The 22,346-nt window shown below is 47.5% G+C and overlaps 1 protein-coding gene across 1 annotated transcript in view; it reads right to left on the bottom strand.

Annotated features, from left to right (window-relative positions):
* Positions 1–22,346, bottom strand: part of VIT (vitrin) — a 93,834-nt gene that overhangs the window by 15,195 nt on the left and 56,293 nt on the right. The window contains exons 7-11 of the mRNA XM_079791890.1: positions 21,712–21,903; positions 15,714–15,770; positions 10,567–10,611; positions 8,815–8,877; positions 5,102–5,249 (exon numbers count right to left, since the gene is read on the bottom strand). Coding sequence (XP_079648016.1) covers positions 5,102–5,249; positions 8,815–8,877; positions 10,567–10,611; positions 15,714–15,770; positions 21,712–21,903 — 505 coding nt within the window. The remainder of the gene's footprint in view (positions 1–5,101; positions 5,250–8,814; positions 8,878–10,566; positions 10,612–15,713; positions 15,771–21,711; positions 21,904–22,346) is intronic.

The following is a 22,346-nucleotide window of genomic DNA, read 5'->3' as shown; positions in this document are numbered from 1 at the left end:
ACTTATTAGTTCTGGAGGTCAGGACTCCAGCATGGATGTTCCTAGGCTAACACTAAGGTGTCAGGGCTGTTTCCTTGGTGAAGGCTCTAGGGACAATCCATTTCCTTGTCTTTCCCAGCTTCTACAGGTGCCTTCCTGCGTCTCTTGCTCATGCCCCTCCCTCCATCTTCACTGCCTGTAGCCCCATCTCTGATCATCCTTCCAGAGCCTCCCCCCTCTAACGGACAATAGCTGGGCAGGGTCTCTGTTTTTAAGGAGTCATGTGATTGGATTGGGACACCGGAAAGTCCAGGATAACCCCCCCTCCCCCCATCTCAGAGTCCTTAACTTGAATCACACCTACAAAGTCCCTTTTGCCAAGGGAGGTAGCATATTCACAGGTTCCGGTGGTTTAGATGTGGACAGCTGGGCGCGGGGAGGCTTTATACTGCCTCCCACACCAGACCTGACACCTCACTTCTTCCCTCAGGGTCTTCAGTCTGGGGCTGAGAAGAAGAAAAAGGAGATGTAGCCCAACTCAGGGCCACTCCCTAAAACACAGGGCAACTGTCATAGAAAAAAAAATTATTTCATTTTTAAAAGAAGAAACACCAACATTTTGCTTCATTCTATAACTGTTTTCCACTGTTGATATCCTAGGGTTGATTACAAAGTTCAAAAGAACATGTGCAATTCTGTTCCATTTGTGCTGCAATTGGGGACTCAAATGAAATCCTAGGGAAGGTCGAGGGGGCATTGACCCTGTGGATCCAGGCTGCAGCCAAGACACAAGCCGCTTGGCCTTGTTCATTCCGTCTGCTGGAGTTCACCTAAGAGCTGCTTGCTCTGGCCGTTCTTTCATTTAGCCTCTTGGTGTTCCTGTTGGTATTAAGAGCAATCACAAGCCTGTTGGCTGTGTAATTCTAAAGCAGAATGTGTGGGCAAGATGAGGGCTTGATCCCTGGCCTTTCGTTCAAGCACAGTGTCTCAGTCCTCAGGAAAGCTTCAGAAGCTTTCTGGCAGGTGAGAAAATCTCTGCTTTGAAGTCAATTTTGTTTGACATTTTTAGGGATTCACCCAAGGTTTCATACCTGCCCTCTCCCCAGCCGTCATGCATTTAACTGTGTGTTCTTGGGAAAGACACTCACCCTCTCTGAGTCTGTTTCAAACGCAGCCTCTCTTACGGGAGGTATGTGATGATGGTGGAAAGAATGCTGTGGTTGTTGAAAGGTTTGCACAATTGTGGGTTACGAGCCTCTGTATGTGCAGAGTGGGGGCATGCGGCGGAGGGAGCATGCTGGTATCACGGTGGCCAGGGCTCAGCCCTGGCCTGGACCAGAGGTGGAACTCAGTGAAAGGTGAAGTCATGGGGAGCAGAACCTAAGAGCCTGGTTGAGGGCGACGCTGGTCTGCTGAGAGGAGACCTGAGTGGACCAGTAGAAGGACAGACAGATGCAGGGAGAGAGGAGGAAGGGGATGACCATGGTCTTGGCAGTCCTGTGACACCAGTCCCCCTTCACCTGGGCTGCCAGGGCTGGTGCTCTGTTTCTTGTACCCCAAAGATCTTTGTGTGGGAGGCCCAGGGGTCAGAGTGTGGGATGGACATTGCATTTTGCAAATCAGACCGTGTTTATATTTCTTGTATTTTTTATTTCTTATTTGCCTTCTTTTCATAAGAATGATAACGTAAGTATTTTCAGAATTAAATTCCATTAACACGTTTAGTACTGTCTTCTATTTCTGTTAATACTTAGTATGAGTTTTTTCAATTCTAAGTTTAAAAGTCTAATTTTAGACATGAAAGTGTAAATCCTGACTCAGCTCTCCTAAGAAGAACCAAGGACAGGAGCCCTCCTGGGACCTGGTGGGCCAGTGGCCGGGAACTTAATGGAGGCGAGAAGCCGGAGAGGAGGGGAACTTCCAAGGTTCAGGGGCCTCCCTCCTTGACCAGCTCCTCCCCTACCTAAGCCTCCCCTTCGAGTACTGGTTCTTGAGGGGTGCTCACTCCTTTTAGCGCCTCCTTTCCTCACGATAGCACGAGGAGCTGGGACCAGGAGCTTTCTGAGGCCCAGTGCGCTGTGATTGCCAGGGGTGTGTAGAGTGGGCACTGGACTCCGGTGAGGGCCCCAAATGCCGGGAGAGGCATCAGTTTCCTGGTGTGTCAAATGCTGGCCTGCCTGCTTTTCCTTTTCCAGAAACACAGGCCCCATAGTGGCATCTACCTCTGTCTCCCTACTCTTTCCTGCCCCACTGCCTCCCTCTCTATGCACCTAGACCGGTTGGTAAAGAAAGGATAAAGGAGCCCTAGCCGGTTTTGCTCAGTGGATAGAGTTTCAGCCTTCAGACTGAAGGGTCCTGGGTTGGATTCAGGTCAAGGGCATGTACCTCGGTTGCAGGCTCCTCCCTGGCCTGGGCCCTGGTCAGAGCTCGTGCAGGAGGCAACCAATCGATGTGTTTCTCTCACATTGTTATTTCTCTCTGTCTTTCCCTCTCTCTAAAAAAAACAATAGAAAAATAGCCTTGGGTGAGGATTAAAAGAAAAAGAGAGAGAGAAAAGAAAGAAAGAAGGCAGGAAGGAAGGAAGGAAGGAAGGAAAGAAGGAAAGAAAGAAAGAAAGAAAGGAAGGAAGGAAGGAAGGAAGGAAGGAAGGAAGGAAGGAAGGAAGGAAGAAAGGAAGGAAGAGAGAAAGAAAGAGAGAAAGAGAAAGAGAGAAAGAGAGAAAGAAAGAAAGAAAGAAAGAAAGAAAGAAAGAAAGAAAGAAAGAAAGAAAGAAAGAAAGAAAGAGAAATGATAGAGGGGACCCACTCAGGCAAGGAAGCCAGGCCGCTGAAATCAAAAGCAGATTCAGCTCGTTCTCATTACCCCCTTCAATAGCTGTGTTCCCCACAGCCCACCGGTGGATGTGTCACTAAGTGCATGCCCGCATTTCATTACTGATCATCCACCTACTGGGACCCCAGGCTGCAGGAGAGGCGGCTCATCCAGTCTGTTAGCCCCGTGGATTCCTTTATTGGATGTCTTCCGAGTGCAGAGCCGGTCCCTGAACTGCAGAGCGCAGGGGCTGGCAGAGCCCCGGTGAGTCACCTGCTCCACCCTGGACTTCATAGACGGCAGCGCTTACATGGAGAGAGTAAGTGACTTGCTTAAGGTCACACAGCGGCACTCGGGCCAGATTTCAAGACAGCCTGTCACCAGTTCATTGTGCTTCCCACTCCACCCTGTGGCTGTGGGAGGGTGAGGATGATGGATTAGTTTGTATGAGCATTGAGTGAAGGAAAACAGGCATATTTTCCTTCTGTGCTGCAAATTAATAAGGAGCTCAGGTGCGGGGGAGGAAGACAAATAGCAAAGTCATTTTTAGAAGGAAGAACTGGAAAGCATGGGAGATAAACTTTTAACTGACAATGGTGTTCACATTAGGAAAACGGGAAAAGATTTTTTGGGTTTTCTTGAGGGGACGGAGTCTTTCTTGTTTTTCCTTCCCTGCTATACTTGTTCTTTCATCCACGCTCTCTCTCATCAGCACACAACACTATTCTGCCATTCTTCTCCTTGACATATTTATCACTTTATTTTCATATTATGCGATAAGTCTCGGTTTACACAGCCTTTAAAGCAGCTATTTTTAATGCAAGATGACACAGCAAGCTTTAAACCGCCGCCCTCCCCCCAGTACAATTGACTGGGGACATCTGGCACGAAAGCGCTTCCATTTCCTCCCTGGAGAAGCTTGCTCTCCACTTTCTATCTTTGAAAAGTGACCCAGGAATGAAATAGGTTGACATTTTGAAAACAAGAAAACAATGACCAAAAAAATGTATTTTCCTATTTCAAGTTAAATTCCTCAAGATAGATCATTTGACATTGAGAGTTCGCATTTGTAAGCATTGGTTGTTTCCACATATTTGACTCTATATACAAGAATCAGTTAACTCATCTACTTTTTCTTCATAGAAATGGAAGATAGTGCTAAATGTGCTCTTGAAATATAATTCTAAAAATACCTGTGTTATAGTTCTTATGAAAAGAAGGCATTTTTGTTTATTTCTTTTGACAACTCAAACATAAATATCTCGTGTCTTTCATATAATAGCCTCAGTGACCACGCTGCTCTGAGGAATCCTCAGGAGTTGTTTGCAGGGTCTGGAGAGCCCCTGGGTGCTGTCAGGTATGAATGCTGTCGCTTTTCAGGAGGAGCAAATAAGCTGTGTTGTCGCTTCTGAGCAGGAGGCACCAAGGTCTAGGTTAGTGTCCCCTTCGAGTCTAAGCTGCAGGACTGGGAGGGGTGTCATGCTGTGTCTGATGGTCCTTTGTGGAAAGGGAGATAATTATTCTGCCCTGAATGTCTCTTGATTAAAAGTCGACCCATTATTTGAGATTTGTGCCTGCTTGATCTTTTCCTAGTTTGCTCGTTATCTGTCAATATCTGTGTATCTGTGTAGGGAGAAACCTATTTGTATCTGAAATAAGATTGATTTATTATCCCAAATAAGAGAAGAGGTTGAGATGGGAAGTGGATATGAATGTTCAATTTCTCCCCTAAAATAATAAACCGGGTTGGGGACAGTCACCTGGGTGCTCGCTGAGTGATGGGGCCACTCCCCTCCCCGCCCAGCCTCACATTGCCTGGTGAGCTTCTCAGGACCAGTGCGAAGGCCTAGGGGGGTTTGGAGAAAGAGTTCAAGCTAAAGCTCCATGTTGTCTAGGCATCTTCCTTATATGTGGGAGCACAGGGTGCAGCCGCTCAAACAAATGCTGTAATAGTCAAGGTGGAAAGGAGTCCACCTTGATCTACAGATGAGGAAACTGATGATAAGAGGTGGAGGCTTTGTTCAAGGTCACACAGCTGAGCTAAGACTTGAACCCAGAGGTCCTAACTCCCAAGTCAATATCCTCTCCACCAATCACAAGTACAAATGCCATTCACTTACAAGTGTTCAATAATCTGTCCCTTCTGGAATCTCAGATCCCTTAGAGGGCATCTGCATCGCTTCAGTCTCTTTTCATTTACATTAGTATTAGGGCAGAGAATGAGTTTGTGCTCATGAATGCGTTGGTATTATTTGTGGCACAAAATTAAGCGTGTGACTTCTCTTGGTTTCTGAATTAGAATAGCACTTACCCATACTGAACAACCCCCACCAGTGGGCCCGCCGGGCCAATGTCAAGAGCCTGGGCAATGTCAGCCAGGAATTGCTTCTGGATTCGGAAGCGACGTCCGCCAATGCTTGTGCTCCCGTCAATTAAAAACGCCAGGTCGACTTTGCAGTCTGAGGAATGGAAGAGGGCCCTGTTATTCTGTGATCTCTCATTGCATTTGCCTGTGCATGCTCTCCCCCCCCCCCCCCCCTTTCTCCACCAGAGCTCCCTGAGATTCAATGAAAAGAAGGTAAAAAGTAGTAGCAAGATGCAGGGTATATCCATTTATTTACGTCCAATACAGATTTTCACTGGGCACCAAGGTCCTGGATGTGTGGGCTAGTACTATTACCACCGCTGTTTTAGAATTCTCGGTATCAGCCATAATTACGGACTTCAGAGCAGGGACCTCCGGTCAAGCCTGGGAAGGCCCTCAGAGCGTGTCCTAGGCTCAGACCATAGAAGTGCAGACCCTGGACATGGGAATTCACTGCGACTGACTCTCTGGAGTCTGGAGTCTTTTCCTCTCCATCTAACTTTTTAGAATTATGTGTTAGGTCTTCATAAAGGTGTGAAAGAATCTGCAAAGCCAATGCTGAGTGGCAGGAATTATAGGATGAGAAATTGATAGCAATCTTCCCCTTCACTCCTCTGGGTGAGGCAACCATGGAATTACCCACATGCATCTACAGATGCCAGTGCTTGTTTGTAGCCATCTTAGATTTCCTCCTTTCTTTTAGCTGTGATAATGAGCAGGGCAGTTCTATCTAGTATCTCTGGACCTCTGTGCATATATGAAGGTTATGATGGAGGAGGGGAGGACAGTGGGGCTGCGAACTACTTCAACCTTTCAAATGCTAATCAGAAATTGTGGACAGCCACATACACTGATAAAAGTTAGTGTCTTCTTTGCTCTTGGCTGAAGTGATATCCTCTCAGTATGTTAAAACTGATTATTCCATGCTGATCAGAATTTCTTATGGGAGGTAGACAGCCCTTTGATTAATAAAAAATGAGGAATGAATTATTTAATGACTGCAATTTAGGAGACAACATATTTCAAAACCGAGTTTGATGGGGAGAAAAAGAGAGAGGCAGTAAAGACAGGAATTTCTGGGCTGGCGTATTGCGGGTGGGTGGTGCCGCTGCCCAGACAAGCCTGGATCTCTCTGAGCTGCTGCGTGGTTACCATGCATCCGCTGGGCAGCTCTTCCCTGCATGGCATGGCAGTGTTTCCCTGTGGCCAGAGGAGGAGAAGCTCTGTAGGCAGCAAGGGGTTTTTAGTGTTTTTGTTGTTGTTCTTTTTGTTTTTAATGAAAGCAAAAAAATGGGCACGAGTTGACACAGTTTTAAGCAGAACTGATGAGAACTATTTAATAAAGAGAGATCACAGAATTGGCAGGTTAAGGGGAAAAGTTACATGTGAGAATGTGCTTTATTACCTTGCAGTGGTTCATGGCAGTCTAAGCCAGAGAAGGAGGCTTTGACAGGGACCTCTGTGGGCCTGGCTGGCTCCGCACCAGCTGCAGTTGGTGCCTCGGCTCATTAGCGGATCTTGCAAACTGTTACTTCCTTTTTGCCTGGACAGTGCCTGCTGACTCTTCCTGTTCAGCTGGCCTCCCCTGTCCTCGCTGCCCCCAAACTGCCTATGCCTAAGCATGACCCTTGACATGAGGATTGGAAGAAGCAAATAAGTCAGGAAGTGGAGATGAAAGATGCCACTAAAGCCTGGAATAAAGCAAAAGAGAAGAGGACTGCTGTATGGCTTGTCGGCTCCTTTCCTAGGCCTGGGCTTGCAATGTGAATTGCTGCCAGCAGGTGGCACTGGTGTTCTTCAGGGCTTGCTGCCCACTGGCACGTATGGTTTGCTGGAAATGCGACTCCCAGGCTCCACCCAGACCTATAGCTGATCTTGTTAGAACTACCCCTTAACAAGGTCTCCAAGTGATTCATGGGAACATTCAAGTTTAAGAAGTAACTCCTGAAGAGGGTTTGCCTTCCAGATGTCAGCGAGCAGTTCAATGAACCTTTTAAAATGAACACTGTTTTTTGTTGTGTGTGTGTTTTTTTAGTAACTATTAATTAGAGTAAGAGCCAAAGGAGATTTTGTTTTAAAATGCATAAAGTAGAATACATGGATTGTGTAGCCTCTGTTTTGGTTCTTCATAGACCATTACCACCCCTTATTTCTTACGTTTTGAACTGTGTTTCGGATAGGCATGTTCATTTTGCAGCTAGGTTTTGAGGAAGTGAGGTGGTTTTCTATTTGGGTAGTTCTCTTCGCTCACTAGCCTGATGGCTGATATTGGGGTCACCTTTGCTCCCCTTTTCCCAGAATAATATAATGACAGTGGTTCCGTCTCAGGGCATGTGCTCACTGAGACCTAGTGGCTTTCTCATATTGAGATGAGATCAATACTAAAGGATGGAAGTGGGTTATGAAATGTTTAGCATGAACGATTTATTATGGTAGAGATTGGAGGACTAGAAAGAAAAGGTAAGATATGTTGTCTACAGGAATCAATTTTCTTAATTGCTTTGGTTTTCTCCAACAAGGTACCATTTTATTGATTAATGCTTTGTGTTGGCCATATAAATACATCAGGCCAGTGTTTCTTAACCCTGGGTAAGAATGAGTCGCTTAGGCAGCTTCAGCGAATAAAGGTGTCTGGGAAGCACTCTGGGCTGTGCTTCCCAGGAGTTATTGTGCAGAGTCACCACTGGATTCGGGAGCCTGGCATTCTGCATTTCTATCAAGGAATGTCGATACTTTGAATAGCAAGAGCTAGGCTCAGATTCAGTAGGTATGAGGCAGGAATTGGTCATCTTTAATTTTTTTTAAATGTCTTCAGATGATTGTCATACACAGTGGGGTTGAGACTCAGAGCCCAGTGGTGGCTGATTCGTAGTAAACTTCTGGGGGAATTTGCGGATGCTCTCCTTGGCTTGCACACCCAACTCCCTCCTGGTTTTCCTCTGGTCCCTCCTTTCTGGTATCCTCAGGTGGTTTCTCCACCTATTTAGTGTTCTACTTCTTCAGGTATAAGTTCTAGGTCACATTGCCTGTTTTTATAGGCTTCGTTTTGAACCATAGCTCATCACCTTTCAATATAAATTTCTGGCTGGGCTGTTCCTTCTGAATGTTGTATCAGGGTAGTCTGGGAAGTCAACGCTCAGTGTTTTGCAGAAGATAAACAGACTTAAATGACCTCCCTGCCCCAACCTGCCCTGTTTCCAGTGGTCCTCAGGGCAGTACCACCTACCTAGTTGCTCTAATCATCTTTAATTACCCCCTCTCTTGCACCTCCTCCTCTAATCCTGTAGATGCTCCCTTCTTTATATCTATTGAATCTGCTATTTCTCTGCAACTCTGAGCTCTGTCTACTGCCCTCTCTACTGGACCACTGGATCGCTGTCTTTGCTGGCCAGCCTCCTCTCTTCATATGCTCTTGCCTCACCATCCTACCCTGTTGCCATAGTGATGTTTCAAACATCTGATTTTCTCCCTCTCATGCACACAGAAAGTTTAAATCCTTCAAAACTTCCCTTTCCCCTTAGAACAAAGTGACAGAAGAGAGGAGGTAAGCAGATCCATGGTAGGAAAGAGGCAGGTTTGGGTGGGAGTGAGTGGGAAGAGAGGAGCAAGCAGATGAAATGTCAGAGTCACTCTGGGTTTCTAGTTGTTAATTAACTTACTTGGATCTCCCTGGGATACGGGGTCCAGAGGCTGTGTGCTTGTTTCTTCATTTGGGACAAATCCTGGAAAGAGCAGTAAACTTTTGGTGATTTAGAAGGACAGGAAGCATCTGGCCTTACCCAGGGGGATGGGGACATAATGGATATTTGCACCCAGCTCAGGGGGCTTGGCTTATCACTAACTGTGCTCTTCTCCTCACCACCCCCATCATCTATATATATAAAAGCCTAATGTGCAAAGTGTCCCCTTGGGAGTTCAACCAACCAGGAGTTTGATCGCTCGCTATGACGTGCGCTGACCAACAGGGGGTGGCGTGGAATGAAGGAAGAACCTGGCTGGCAGCCGGCAGCCACTAGGGACCCTACCTGTGCATGAATTTCATGCACTGGGCCTCTAGTAAGAGATAAGAAGGAATTAATATTGACTGACTGCCTACTAAAGACACAGTTGGTGCTCACAGGGATTGGAAGTCAGGCTTTGAGTTCTGTCCCCTACTGTTAACTTACTCTACCTGAGCCTTAGTTTCCTTATCTGAAAGCATGAAGCGCTTTGCCACTGTAGTTTATCCCTCTGCAAAACTCTGAAGATCTCCAGGTGAGGGCCTGTGCCTCGCTCATCATAAACCTTCACTGTGCCCACCACCTGCAGGTCCTCAGCTGACATTTGGTGATTGAGTCAGTGAACAAAGGTGAGTGAGACACAAGGAGGACCATCCTACGGGGTGGGATGTAGACTGGAGGGGTAGAAAAGGTACAAGTAACTCAAACAAGAGGATCTAAAATGTGGCTCCTCTGAGGAAAGGTGCAAAACAGCTTTGTGCTTTGAGAGGCTATAGGACCTGAATTTCAACCGCAAGGTTGTTTTTTTTTAGAAGCCATTTACATGGCAGCCAAGATCACAAATACATCATTTAAGGAATTAAAGACGGTAAGTACATAAGCACTCTTTTAGGCTTGGTAAGGCCATTGAGCCTCCCAGGCAGAGGGAAACTTGCACCGGAAGTGAGTCTCCCTGTTTTGAGGATGCTCAGAACACCCCCCAGTCTCCCAGTTCGGCAATGGGGGGAGGGAAGGGAGGCTCTGCCCACTCCTGGCTGCAGTGAGCTTGCTCCTGGCTTGTTAGTTTTTCCAACTTTCCAAGCACATGATTTCATCTTCCCATTAAAGGTCAGCGTACGCGTCTCACTTCCTCACATCATTTAAAGAGTTCGCTTTGGGTGTCTGCGGGCCTTTCTCAGCCAGGAGCCTCTCAGGGAAACTGCCCCAGGCTGCACGTTGGAGGGAGGAGAAGAAATGGGAGTCCCGAGGCTAAGTCCTCTCCTGCACCTCTGTCCCTGCTTTTGCACCGAGAGCCAGAAGTCGGGGTTTATTGCTGCAGTTTCAAACACTGAAGGCAGTGAACAGTGAACTACGTTCCTTCAGCTGAAGGGAAAACCTCAGTACCATTGGCAAAGTAGGTAGGGGAACTAGAAGGAAGTCAAGCGTGTCCAGAGGGAGAGGGTCTAAATCCATTTTGGGAGCAGGGAACTCCCTCCTGGCTCTTTGTCTTCAGTTTGCTTTTCCGCTGTGTACAATGTCCCCCCTCAGCCCTGGCTCCTGTGGGAGTTCCCAGGTACCCTGTGCAGACCCTGACGTGGGAGGTGAAAGCCCTGAGGCTGCTCTCTGTGGGCCCGGCTGGGTATTGGACTCCCTGGTTCTGAACCCTATGTATCTCCATCTGGTCTTGGTGAGGAGGTGGGGCTGTATAATTACCTGCATCTAAAAGGACTGATCCAGGTTTCCACATGTCCGTTTTCCCTGATTTTCAAAGTAGAAAGAAACAAACTTGTTAATGTTTAGATGAAACCAGCAGTCTCTCAAGTGACACTCCCCCCCCCCCCCCCGCCATTTTCCAACTGTGTCAGGAAGTTCATTGAAGGGGCAGGGCAGGCCAGGGGGGCAGACTTTTGGATGAAGCAGCCTGAAATGTGTGGGATTTTCTCATTGAAAGGTCTTGAAGCCAAAGACAAAAACACCTTTGCCCTTTTCTTCCTCTCATTGTGCATGAAGGATCATGGAAAAGTGGGAATCCTGGGATTCAAGGAGACCTAAAAGGTCATTCAACCCAAACACCCCCCGCCCCCCAGCATGCTTCTGCAACATCCTTACCAAAGTGAGTGGATGGCTAATGCTTGAATGCCTCCAGAGATGGGGAACTCATTACATACACAACCAAAGTAGTGAATTCTTCCTTGGACTATTGAGACTTTGAGAAAAACTTTCATTGTATCTGAAATCTTTATCCACCATCCATCCCTCGGCACCAATTAAACACACAGTGTGCACCCAGCATCATTCTAGGTACATTCGTCTCACCCGCCCATCTGTTTGTGTTCTCTTCCTTGGAGCTTCACCGGAGAAATGTGGCCCCTTCGGGGAGCAGGCACTCATTTCCTGAGGCTCTGCTTCTCACTGAGCGCCTCGAGCAGAATAAAGCAAGTGGCACCTGGCATTCCTTCTGCAATAAAATATTTAATGCTCCCCCACCCCCTACACACACCCTGGTGCTGGCTGATAAAGTAGAAAGGGTGGTTGGGAAGGGGAGATTCCTACCCCAAAATCCCTGACCTGTTTGGGGGAATCATGGTTGAAAGGGGCTTGGAAGCAACACTGACATGTTAGGAAGTCTCAAAAAGACACCCAAACAGCTGTTTCTTTCCCTCCCTCCCTCCTTTCCTTCCTTCCTTTCTTCCTTCCTCCCTTTCTCCCCTACTCCCCTACTCCCCCATCCACGTCCAACTCAGGAAGCCCAAAGCTAAGGTATAATAAACTGTTTCATTTCTCAAAGACCATCACTGTTACTGCATGCTGGAAGTATTAACACACTCAAAAGCAGTGGTTTTTTTGTTCACACGTTTAAGATGGCAAGCTATTTTGAAAGTCACTCTGTGCTCTTGCACATTCCGATTTAATGGTGGGAGCTGAGTTTAATTTAGCTCAGCCATTAACCAGGTGTATGACCTTGAACAAGTCACATGCCCTCTGTGAACCTTAATTCCTTTGTGAATAACATTAGCAGATGGAGTGAGATGATTGCCAGGTTCAAAATATTTAGGATTTATATGTTTAAACATTCCGCCGCTTTAGCCTTATAACTCTATTGCCACCTACTGGTAAAAATACCCACTTTGCCCTTTCCCTTAAAAAAAAAAAAAAAAAAAGGTGCTGGTGACATCTGTTTTTGCCCAAGGCTTTCAGCACCTTGAGGTTATGAAGAATTAGAATGCTGGGTGCTGTTACCTTAGCTGGAGAGAGACCGTTTCCATGCCTCTGCCTGTCCTGGAAGCCTGTCCTGTTGGTGCCACTTTCATTTATTTGGGACGGGTTTGAACCAAATCACTTTTATCCAAAAGCCGAGGGCTGGAAAATATTTGGACAGCTGAGACTTGGTGCTTTTGGACTTGGTTGTAATGAGCAGGAAGTAAATTTGTTAGAGCATTTGTATTCCTGTGCTGAGGCATAAGGGTGGTGTGGAAAAAGAAGTTGGAAGACCCATCCTGGGCCTACCAAAAACCAGCCAGGCACTTGCGGGACTCGCCCGCCTTCCCTGACCTTAAGTCTCCTTGGTGAAGCTGGAGTCATAGAGACTTGTCGTGCTGGCCCAGCGTGGCTCAGTGGTTGAGTGTTGACCTATAAACCAGGAGGTCACGGTTCGATTCCCAGTCAGAGAATGTGCCTGGGTTGCAGGTTGGATCCCTAGTGTGGGATGTGCAGGGGGCAGCCGATCAATAATTTTCTCTCATCGATATTTCTCTCTCTCTCTCTCTCTCTCTCTCTCTCTCTCTCTCTCTCTCTCTTTCTCCCTCTCTTCCTCCCTCCCTCCCTCCCTCCCTCCCTCCCTCCCTCCCTCCCTTCCTCCCTCCCTCCCTTCCTCTCTCTGAAATCAATAAAAATATATTAAAAAGAAAAAGTAGACTTGTCACCCTGCCTCACATGGAGGTAAATGTGTCAGAATCACTCTGGAGTGTCAGGCACTGCTGAAAAACAAGGAGTTACTTTTGTGGCAATCCTTGCTTGGTCACCTCATAGAGACTGAGTGTCTAAGAGAAGTATTGGTTCTGACTGATTTCCATAGTGAAAATGCAGAAACCATGAACATTCACTGAGAGCGCTCCTAGTGTCAGGCACTGACCACGCACCTGATGGGGTTAAGTCACAAGAACCTGTGAGTTCCGTACAACGATGTTCCCATTGCACAAGCGAGGAACCTGCCACCAGGGAGTGGCAGAGTGAACCTCAAGGCCAGCAGGCGGCTCTGGGGCCTGCACGTAACCACTGTCTGTCGCACGTGATGAGTCATTGCTTCAGTGTCTCAGGGCACTTGGGTAGGCCGCTGAGTTGCTCGCTCCCTGGCCCACCACCTGCAGGGTGAGGGCCCGGACCACCTCGACGCTAAGACCCCAGTGATGACCCTTGCAATGTCACAGCTCCTTCCGTGCCCGCACATCTGGAAGTCACCAGCAGGGGACCCAGGCGGGAGCTGCAACACATGGCCCTTCCGGCTCCAAAGGTTTATGGGACAGAAGCACAGGTGGCCCTGCAGCTCCCCGGTGTCTCCCCAGTGACCTCCCGGGGTGCAGTTTTAGGAGGAGGTGGCGATCTGAGAGGCAGCTGGGGAATCTCCACGCCTCCCTCCACGCCTCCCTCGCTGGGCCTGGCCTCCTGCAGCGGGGCTGCACACTCCCCCGAGCTTCCTCCTCTGGCTGCGGTAACCCAGGAAGCAGGCAGAGAGCAGCCGCGGCCACGAGAAGGCTGAGGACCGTCTGAGGCCTGGGCATGAGCCGTCACACCCGTGAAGCCGACAGGTCCCGTTTACAAACGGATTGCCCTCCAAAGCTCGGTACGGGGTATTAGTTTGGGACCTGGCTGCCCCTTTCCCATGGAAACAACATTAACTCCATGGTTAGGTTTCCAGGCCAGTGAAGCTCATTTGATCAAACAGAGCTCATGGTACCGGGAGGCCAGGAAAGCACCTAGTCCTCACATCAGTTATCAGGAGCACACCGCTCCTGCTCCTCCTCAGAATAGGGCAGGAGCAGCCAGGCCGGGCAGCTGGCTCCTGTCCGACTCCCAGGTTGCAGGCTCAATCCCTGGTATGCAGGAGGCAGCCAGTCGATGATCTCTCTCATCATTGATGTTTCTCTCTCTCTCCCTCTCCCTTTCTCTCACAAATCAATAAAAAATACGGGTTGTTTTTTTTTTTAAAAAAAAAAAAGAAAAAGTAGGGCCTAGCGATAGGTCTTGTTGCCAACCATGCCCCTGGCCGTGCCCTGGCCATGCCTGATTCCAGTGGCAAGGCCTAGGCTGCCCGGGGGGGGGGGGGGGGGGGGGGGAGGGCTCTCACGCAGACCAGCCCCGTGAGAGCCCTGGGGTGTCTGGATTGGCAGAAATGTTCTCTTCGACACAGAACAGACAAAGCCAAGAGGCATTCTCTAGAGGTTAACACACCTCGGGTGACCTGGATTGAGCCACAGAGGCCCCCGTGTGTGGGGAGGGAGTGTCAGCAAGGGGAGCCGGGCGGGGGTGCTGAGCAGCGAGCGGGCAGGCTGGCCAGGCTGACAGCCTGGCAGGTTTCTGGACAGCAGCTCCCGGAGCCTCTGCCTTTGGTACCTGAGGGGATTGCACTGGGCCGGCTGATCCACATGCAGCCAGCAGTCTGCTTTCTTTCCCTCAGTTTGCCCCCTGATGAAAATGCCCTGGTTCAGGTTTTCCTTGGAAGCCAGCTGAGCTCTCTGTGGTTGGCCCTCCTTTTGGGGGTTGCAGAGGAGGCAAAGATCCTGGCCAAGAGGACAGGAGGAAGGAGTGCCCCATGCTTGGCTGCCTGAACACTCCCCTGGGCCTATTAGGGACTAAAATGGCCTTGGAGTCCTTGCCCCGCCCAGCGATCTGATTCTTAAGCCCTTTGTCCAGGACAGCAGCATGTACTTTAGCCCCGGTGTAATTGTGAAGCTCGCAGAAGCTGCTCGTCCTGTCCGCAGGACCTCATGGAGCCCCTGCTCCAATTGGCATCAAAGCTAAAGAGAACCTACAGTCCCTTTAGGAGTCTTTCAACATGTGGAGGACAGGCAGGTATCCCCCACAGTGGTCGGCAAACTGCGGCTCCCGAGCCACATGCTCTGTTGACTAATGAGTTTGCCGACCACTGCCCTAGCAAAAGACAGGCGTGCTCTCTTTTCCTTGGAGGTCTGGGCCCCCATCCTAACGCCCTGGGGCTGCAAAGGGAATAGTACTTCTATCAAGTCTATGAGCTCAGGGCCCAGAGTTAGTGGAAAGCCTCTAAGGTCACTCAATTCCCCCTTCTAATCGCTCCAGGCTTCAACATCAAGAGAACGGCTCCATCCCTCTGCATTCCCAGTGCTTGGGTCAGACCTTGAAGGGCGCACAGAGGGAACAGAGGGAGCCAGGGAGAGGCACAGTGCATAGGAGAATCCTGGAGCAGAGGGAATGTATTTCTGTTCCTCACATCTGGAAGTACCAGGGCAAACTTAGCTCTGCCTTTCCTGGGAAAAGATAAAAATTTCTCCTCCTTTTACCCTAGTTTCTCAGGCATAAACCCCAGAGAGTATCCCTTTTCAGGTTCATAAGAGTCAGTTACTGAATCCTTAGGAATTTCTTATTAAACCCCCCACAAAATTGCCTCCAGGGAATGGCGAGGAGTGAAAACTTTGCTTATGTAAGGCTTCCTTACTTTTCTTACAAGTTTCTTTACAAGTGGGGCCCTAGGGCTGTATCTTTTGTTGGCATAACCGGTGGAATGCTTTCTGTCCAAATCTAAGTCAAATGGCAAGGATTTGGAAAGACAAAACCCGTGTAAACAAACTTAACTTTCATCAGCTAGAAAGGTGAGTTCAGGTTCTTACCTGGATTGGCACGGGGGCTGTTTTGGCTGCTTGTGTAGGAGGTGGTGGACCAGGGATCTGTAATAACATTTGACTGGTCAGAGCATGAATGTTAATCTAATCTCTCTCCTTCTTTCCATGATTCTAACCTAATAAGACATTACCAAGGCCAGAACCAAGGTAAAGCTTTGTCCTTGGGCGGTCTGAACCTGCCCCAGAGGAAGCATTGAAACGGAAAAGAAAGAAAGAAAGAAAAAGGGTTTAACTCAAAACACTATTCCAGGTAATAACCCTTGTATTTCACTTCTTTTATGAAAGTACCATATTTTTATACTTCATTATTACAATAATAATTCTTCTCAGTTGTGCCACTCCCAAGGAGGTTAAAGTAATCCTTCAATAGACATGTCACTTAACATTGAGCAATTTGCTTAAACGGTGTTAACGTGGCATTGATGCAAATAGCGTTAGTGCTCAGTGATTTTTAAAGGTACACAATGGGTTATCCTTAATTACTCTGAGAGAGAACCAAATATGCTTCAGCATTCATTATTTATTGGGCAATTTCTCTGAAGCAAGGGAGGAGGGAGATGGGGGCTGGGGGTTCTGTAAAGAGAAATGCAAAATCCCTTTGGGGGAAAAGGGGCCACGTAAAAACCAGCAGAGGGAAAGAACCAAATTTCATGGAGGGGAAGAGGTAAGAGGCCATGGAAAACCATCAGCTTCTCTTGCAATCAAATCTATCTGCCATCCATTTTCCATTCCCTTGTCTTTGTTCCAGTTATTAGGACACAAGTCAAACTAGCTTTCGTTTCTAATTATAAAGACAACACATGCTTACTGTAGAAAATATACTAAGGATAGTAAGAAATCACCTGTAATGTAATTAATCCCTGTATTTGAGTGTACAATCTATACTGCTATACAATTTTGGCTTATAGAGTTATATCCCCTTTTCTATGCTGCGTTCTCACGCACAGTACACAGTTATGAGCATGAGATGGGTGCCCGCTTCTTTGACCTCCCAATCTGTCCCAGGCTAATCTTCTGTCAGTAAGTGCACCTCGTCATCAAAATTTTAATAGCTATATAGTAACTCCTTTACTGGTCTGATGATGGACAGTTAAATTGTTTCCATTTAGTTTTCTATGATGAACAACACCTGTGTCCGGGCTTCTTTACACCCTTGGCTGGTAATTACCTGAGAATATGTTCCTGTAAGTGCGAATTCTGGGTCATGTCTCCACACGCTTGCCGTAACTGTGTGTTATCAATTTCCAGTGTGAATTGGTGAAAATGACATCTTATTGCTTAATTTGCATTTATTTTATTCTTGGTAAGGTTGAACATCTTTTGTTATATTTATTGGCCACTTATAGTTCTTCCACTTTAGCTTTGCCTGGTCATGACCTTCACCCATTTTTCTTTTGGAATGTTTGCTTTCCTATTTGTAAGACTGGATTTTAGGAAAAACTTTCTCCAGACACCTTAAGGAAATTAAACCTTCAGAGATGAGATAAATGTTGGTAGACAGGGAAGTTGCATGAGGAAGGGATGGGCAGTTACAGATGATGGTCTCCTTCCTGTCCCAGATTTCACCACTTCCTTCTCCTTTCTAACAGCTGTCAGAGGGTGGAGTGGAGTAGGAGGTGATCAGAGCCATCACTATGCCTTGCCACTAGGTGGCGCTCTGCTTCCCTCATTGGTCTACCCTTCCTTGTGGAGGCATTTAACCTGCTAGATTAGCTGAAGCAACCATAGAGCTTCTTAAAATGAACCTGACCAGGAAAGCAATGCTGGGCAAAGCCACTCCACATTGCAGACCTGGTGGATTCAGCTGACTCTGCAGGTGGGCCTGGAGGGATTTTTCCATCTTTTCCAGAACTCTTTCCTCAGCCTATCTAAGGATATGGTTCTCTAGGCTGCCCCCCTCTGGTCCTGGGATGCAGCTCTGCAGCCTCTTGACTCCTGTGGGTGCCAATATAGTCTTTGGCCTCTACCTGAAGAACAGCCTCACTCCTGCCTGGGAGAGGAGGTCTCTGTCACTCTGGCTCTTGGGACCTCTTTCCCCCAACCTTGAGTTGTTCCTCAATATCTTGTTAGCTTTGCACATTCGTGGACCAGTAAAGGGGCTATGATGAGGCCTTGGTGTCCAGCCCCATCTTCCTTGGAGCCCTTCCACCTACATCAGCTCCTCTTCCCTGTCTTTTCCTGCCACAAACTTTCTACTTTCTATTAAAATCCCTCCAAGTTCCTATGTCCCATCTGAGAGGCAGATCTATACCTCGTTGTAGAGCAAAGATGAGTCATGGGCCCCAAATGCAGATTGCTCCTGTCCCACCTGCACACTTCTCACGTGTCCTAAGCTGAAGCGACCTGCTACAGGGATCCTGGTGGGATGTGTTCACCAATGTAGCCCAAGATCCTAGAACAGTGCCTGACACATAGTAGACCTCAATAAATATTTGTCAAATAAATAAATGAATTAGATTTCACTGGAACACCCTCATTCACAACCACTTCTTAAATCTTTTGACTAAAGTCAAAATAAGAGAAAACAAGAACAGAAAGCCAACCTTGATAAATACAATAACAGCAACTCAGTTGTCCATCAGCAGCAGAATTACTCTCTTACTGTAGGTGGCAGATTATTTTCAGCTCATTTGAAGAAACAAAGGAGTTATTTGTAAACTAAAGATTATATAGTTGGGATACAATATCACTGAAAACATCTATAGCCATATATTAAGATAGGCATTCATGAAAGTAGATTGGTGGTTACCTAGGGTTGGAGGATGAAGAGATTAGGGCGATATAGTGAATGAGTCAGTTGGGGAATAGGGTTTCTTGTTGGGGAGATAAAATGTTCTAATACTGATTGTTGGTGATGATTGTACAACCTTGTGAATATACTAAAAACCATTGAATTGTACATTTTCAATGGGTGAATTGTATGGTAGGCGAAAAGTATCCCAATCAAGTTGTTATTAAAAAAGACATAGCCCTTCACACATCAGTTTTCACTTCTCTTCAGTCCTACAGAAAGTCCTTTGAGTGAGCTTTTAAAAGTCCTCTCTCCCACCCCCCTCCATGGTCTGGCTCCTTTCTTAGCAATTACTGGGCATACTGCATGGACGCTCGCTCTGAGAGGATCTGTCCAGCAGCCTGTGGGGCAGCATGGGCGCGGGTGCTGGACAAGGATGAAGAAGGAACACTGATGGGCAGGGAGGCTCTCGTCCAAGGCCCCTATCCCCCGGCCAGGAATAATGAAGCGTTGCCAGGTTGGGAGCCACTACTGCAAGTTGCTTGCGGTTTTCCATAAGCACAGGCCCAACCTGTAATAGGATTTCCAAGCTTCCAGGGTAGCCAAGTAAATATGCCACATGTTTAATTATACGTGTTAGGTAAAAGTTGTCCTCTAAGGAGACACCAGGAGCAAACAAGAAGTTACTCAGCTACTCAAAAGTCTTTGAAAGAATCAAGGCCTCCAAAAGTCAAGAGCCTGAAATTAAGAAAATGGAAAATGTCTGCCTATGGGAGCCCTGTCCCCAGCATCCTTCCTAAGTGTTTTCTCGTTTGCTGTCAGGCATAGTGTGCCTGTGTTCATACTAACCTGAGATGAATAAGAATAGGGTGGTGAGAAGTGTCTGTCAATCTTCAGAAATTATTATTACTTTTTAAACATACTTTTTATTGATTTCAGAGAGCAAGGGAGAGGGAGAGAGAGATAGGAACATCAATGATGAGAGAGAATCATTGATTGGCTGCCTCCTGCACACCCCACACTGGGGATCCAGCCCACAACCCGGGCATGTGCCCTGACCGGCAATAGGTTGATGTTCAACCACTGAGCCATGCCAGGTGGGGCAAAATTATATTTATTTCGGGACTTTATTACATAGCTTCTCCCATGAGTTGTTCATTGAATGGAATCCTATCTAATAATAGACAAATATGCAAATTGACTGCACCTTCGCTACACCAAGCCACGCCCACCAGCCAATCAGGACGAATATGCAAATTACCCCAACAAAGATGGCGGCTAATTTGCATATCAAGACAGTGTAGAAAGAAGCCAAGAGCTGCAGAAGGGAGCAAAGCTGCGCAGAAGCAAGCAAGCCAGGGGGAGGAGAAGGGAGGAGCGGAGGCGGGGCCGGGGGAGAAGGGAGGAGCGGAGGCAGGGCCGGGGGAGAAGGGAGGAGCGGAGGCGGGGCCGGGGGAGAAGGGAGGAGCGGAGGCGGGGCCGGGGGAGAAGGGAGGAGCGGAGGCAGGGCTGGGGGAGAAGGGAAAAGCAGGCGGGCTGGCGGAGAAGGCGGGGGGGGGGGGGGACAAGGGAGGAGAGCAGGCAGGGTGGGGTAGAGTGCAGCAGGAAACCCTATTGCAGGATTTTTCCTGCAATGGGAACGCTAGTAATAATGATAATCTCTATTTCATAGGGTTGTTGGGAAGATTAACTAAATTAATGCATGCAGGGTGCCTGGCATATGGAAAGTGTGGACTATGTGCATTCCATTACTTATTATTTTTTAATCCTCACCCGAGCATATTTTTCCACTGATTTTTAGAGAGAGTAGAAGAGAGGGAAAGACAGAGAGAAATATTGATGGGAGAGAAACACATTGATTGGTTGCCTCCTGCATGCGCCCTGACCAGGGCCTGGTCTGGGGAAGAGCCTGCAACTGAGGTACATGCCCTTGACCAGAATTGAACCCAGTACCCTTGGGTCCACAGGTGGACACTCTATCCACTGTGGGCTCCATTACTTACTATTAATCACAGTGGGAGTTGGCTGTGTCTAATCTTGCCACCCATTCATGTCAGGATGGGTCAGGCCCTGCTTCTGTGATCTTCATTAGCACCTGGGGTGTGGTTTATGGCAGGGATGCCTCTTGCAAGGGGAGTCACAGGAGGGCCAGGCTGCCAGGGCTCAAACCCAGCTCTGCCACTGCCCAGCTGTGTCATTTGGGACTAGTTTCCTCACCTCCCTATACCTTGGTTTCCTCATCGTCAACACAATGGATCAGTCAAATGAAAAGTAACATCTACGTGATAGGGTTGTTGTGAGGATTTAAAAGGCTGGTATTTGTAAGATGCTTAGGAGAGTATGTAGCACATTTAAAGTGCGTATTTGTGAAATAAAAAGATGGAATGAGAGCTGGCTGGCTCTGATATGGAGGGGAAGGGCCATGCTGGGTGGCCGGAATGTTTGGAAGCTGAGGTGAGGCTGAAAAGGACAAGTTCTGAGCACCTCCTCCCTTGAAGGACAAAGTGGCACCAGGAGGGAAATATTAGGACAAGTTGCTGAGACAGCGGTGACACTCCCGTGGAATTTTCCGCCCCCTTTCCAGAAGGCCTGTGGAAATGAGGAGGCGCTGATGAGCCAGGTTCCATGCACATGGTATAGAAACGGGAGATGGGGTTACCACTGCACTCTTCAGGATGTGTTTGAGGTAACACCGAGATTGATCCCATAAACTGGACTTTGGCAAAACCTAAAGCTTTACTTAAGAAATGGATACAAATAGGAAGACAAAAAGCTGTCAGAAAAGGAATAAAAATTTTAGCTATCTGGCTTTTCCTAAAGGCATTTTTTGTTTGTTTTGTTTGTTTCTAATATTTGAAAACTCCCAGGAGTTTATCATCTGTCACTTAAAACAGAACTCAACAGTGTTTACAGAGAAACCTCCTATGTCTTCAGCTGAGCTTTTGGAGAAATGGGGATTTTGTAATGGGAAAGTTTCATGTGATATCCTGCCTTCAAAAGTATGATAACAAAGGTCCTATTTTTGAATCTATTTAAAACCCTTTCTTTATAGTTTGCTTATTAGCTCTTAGCTTGATCCTAAACTGTTATTATTGGGCTCACATTTACCCCTTAAATCTGGGAGAACACATACCCCTGGCCCAGGTCTCAGGCATTCCTCCCTCACTCAGCTCCAAAGGTGGGAGACCGGCACTCCACACAGGCGTTCAGTCTCCCACTTTCTTGCACGTGGAAACACACAGTGTACCTACTGACCCAGCTGCTGGCTCCTGTGGCCCACGGGCTGTGGTCTGGGGCTGCTGGTGGTGGAGCCTGCCGATGGGGATGGCTTGGGCAAGGTGGTGTGGGTGCCTTCTGCAGAGGTGGTCCCTGGTACCTGCATCAGGGTCACTGGCTGTGCAGTTGTCCCTGGAACTGATGGCTTCTGATAGGCTTTTGTGGTCTCATCTGTAAAAAATGAAATTACACTGGGGCCTATCAAATAGCCAGTAGACTCCTCAGGACAGATGTAGAATAAAAGTTTATTGGACACAGGTCCATGAGCAAAGACCTGTGCTAGGGGCTGTGGAGGGCGAAACTCACCTGCCCTACAGGGATGGAGCAATAAACCAATACACAAACCAAAGACTGAAGAATAATAAAGTAATTAAAGACAGTTCAAACCTCAGAGATGTGGATAAGGCAGAACATGATTAATTGCCAAGTTAATTTTCCAGACGCTAGAGGCAATGGTCATAAACATACTTTTTTGATATTTCAATTAGCATTGGTCCAGGGGTAAAAGGTACTCTAGTGTTCATTATCACTTACTTTTAGAGAATGCATTCTAGATTTCCAGTTCATGACTAGTCAACTAACTCCTCTGGGCCTCAGTTTCCTTATCTGTCCAA

Source organism: Cnephaeus nilssonii (genome assembly GCF_951640355.1).
Source record: "Cnephaeus nilssonii genome assembly, chromosome: 15".
Taxonomy (NCBI): Eukaryota; Metazoa; Chordata; class Mammalia; order Chiroptera; family Vespertilionidae; genus Cnephaeus; species Cnephaeus nilssonii.
Note: the sequence above shows the minus strand (reverse complement) of the source record. Positions and strands in the feature narration are given on the sequence as shown.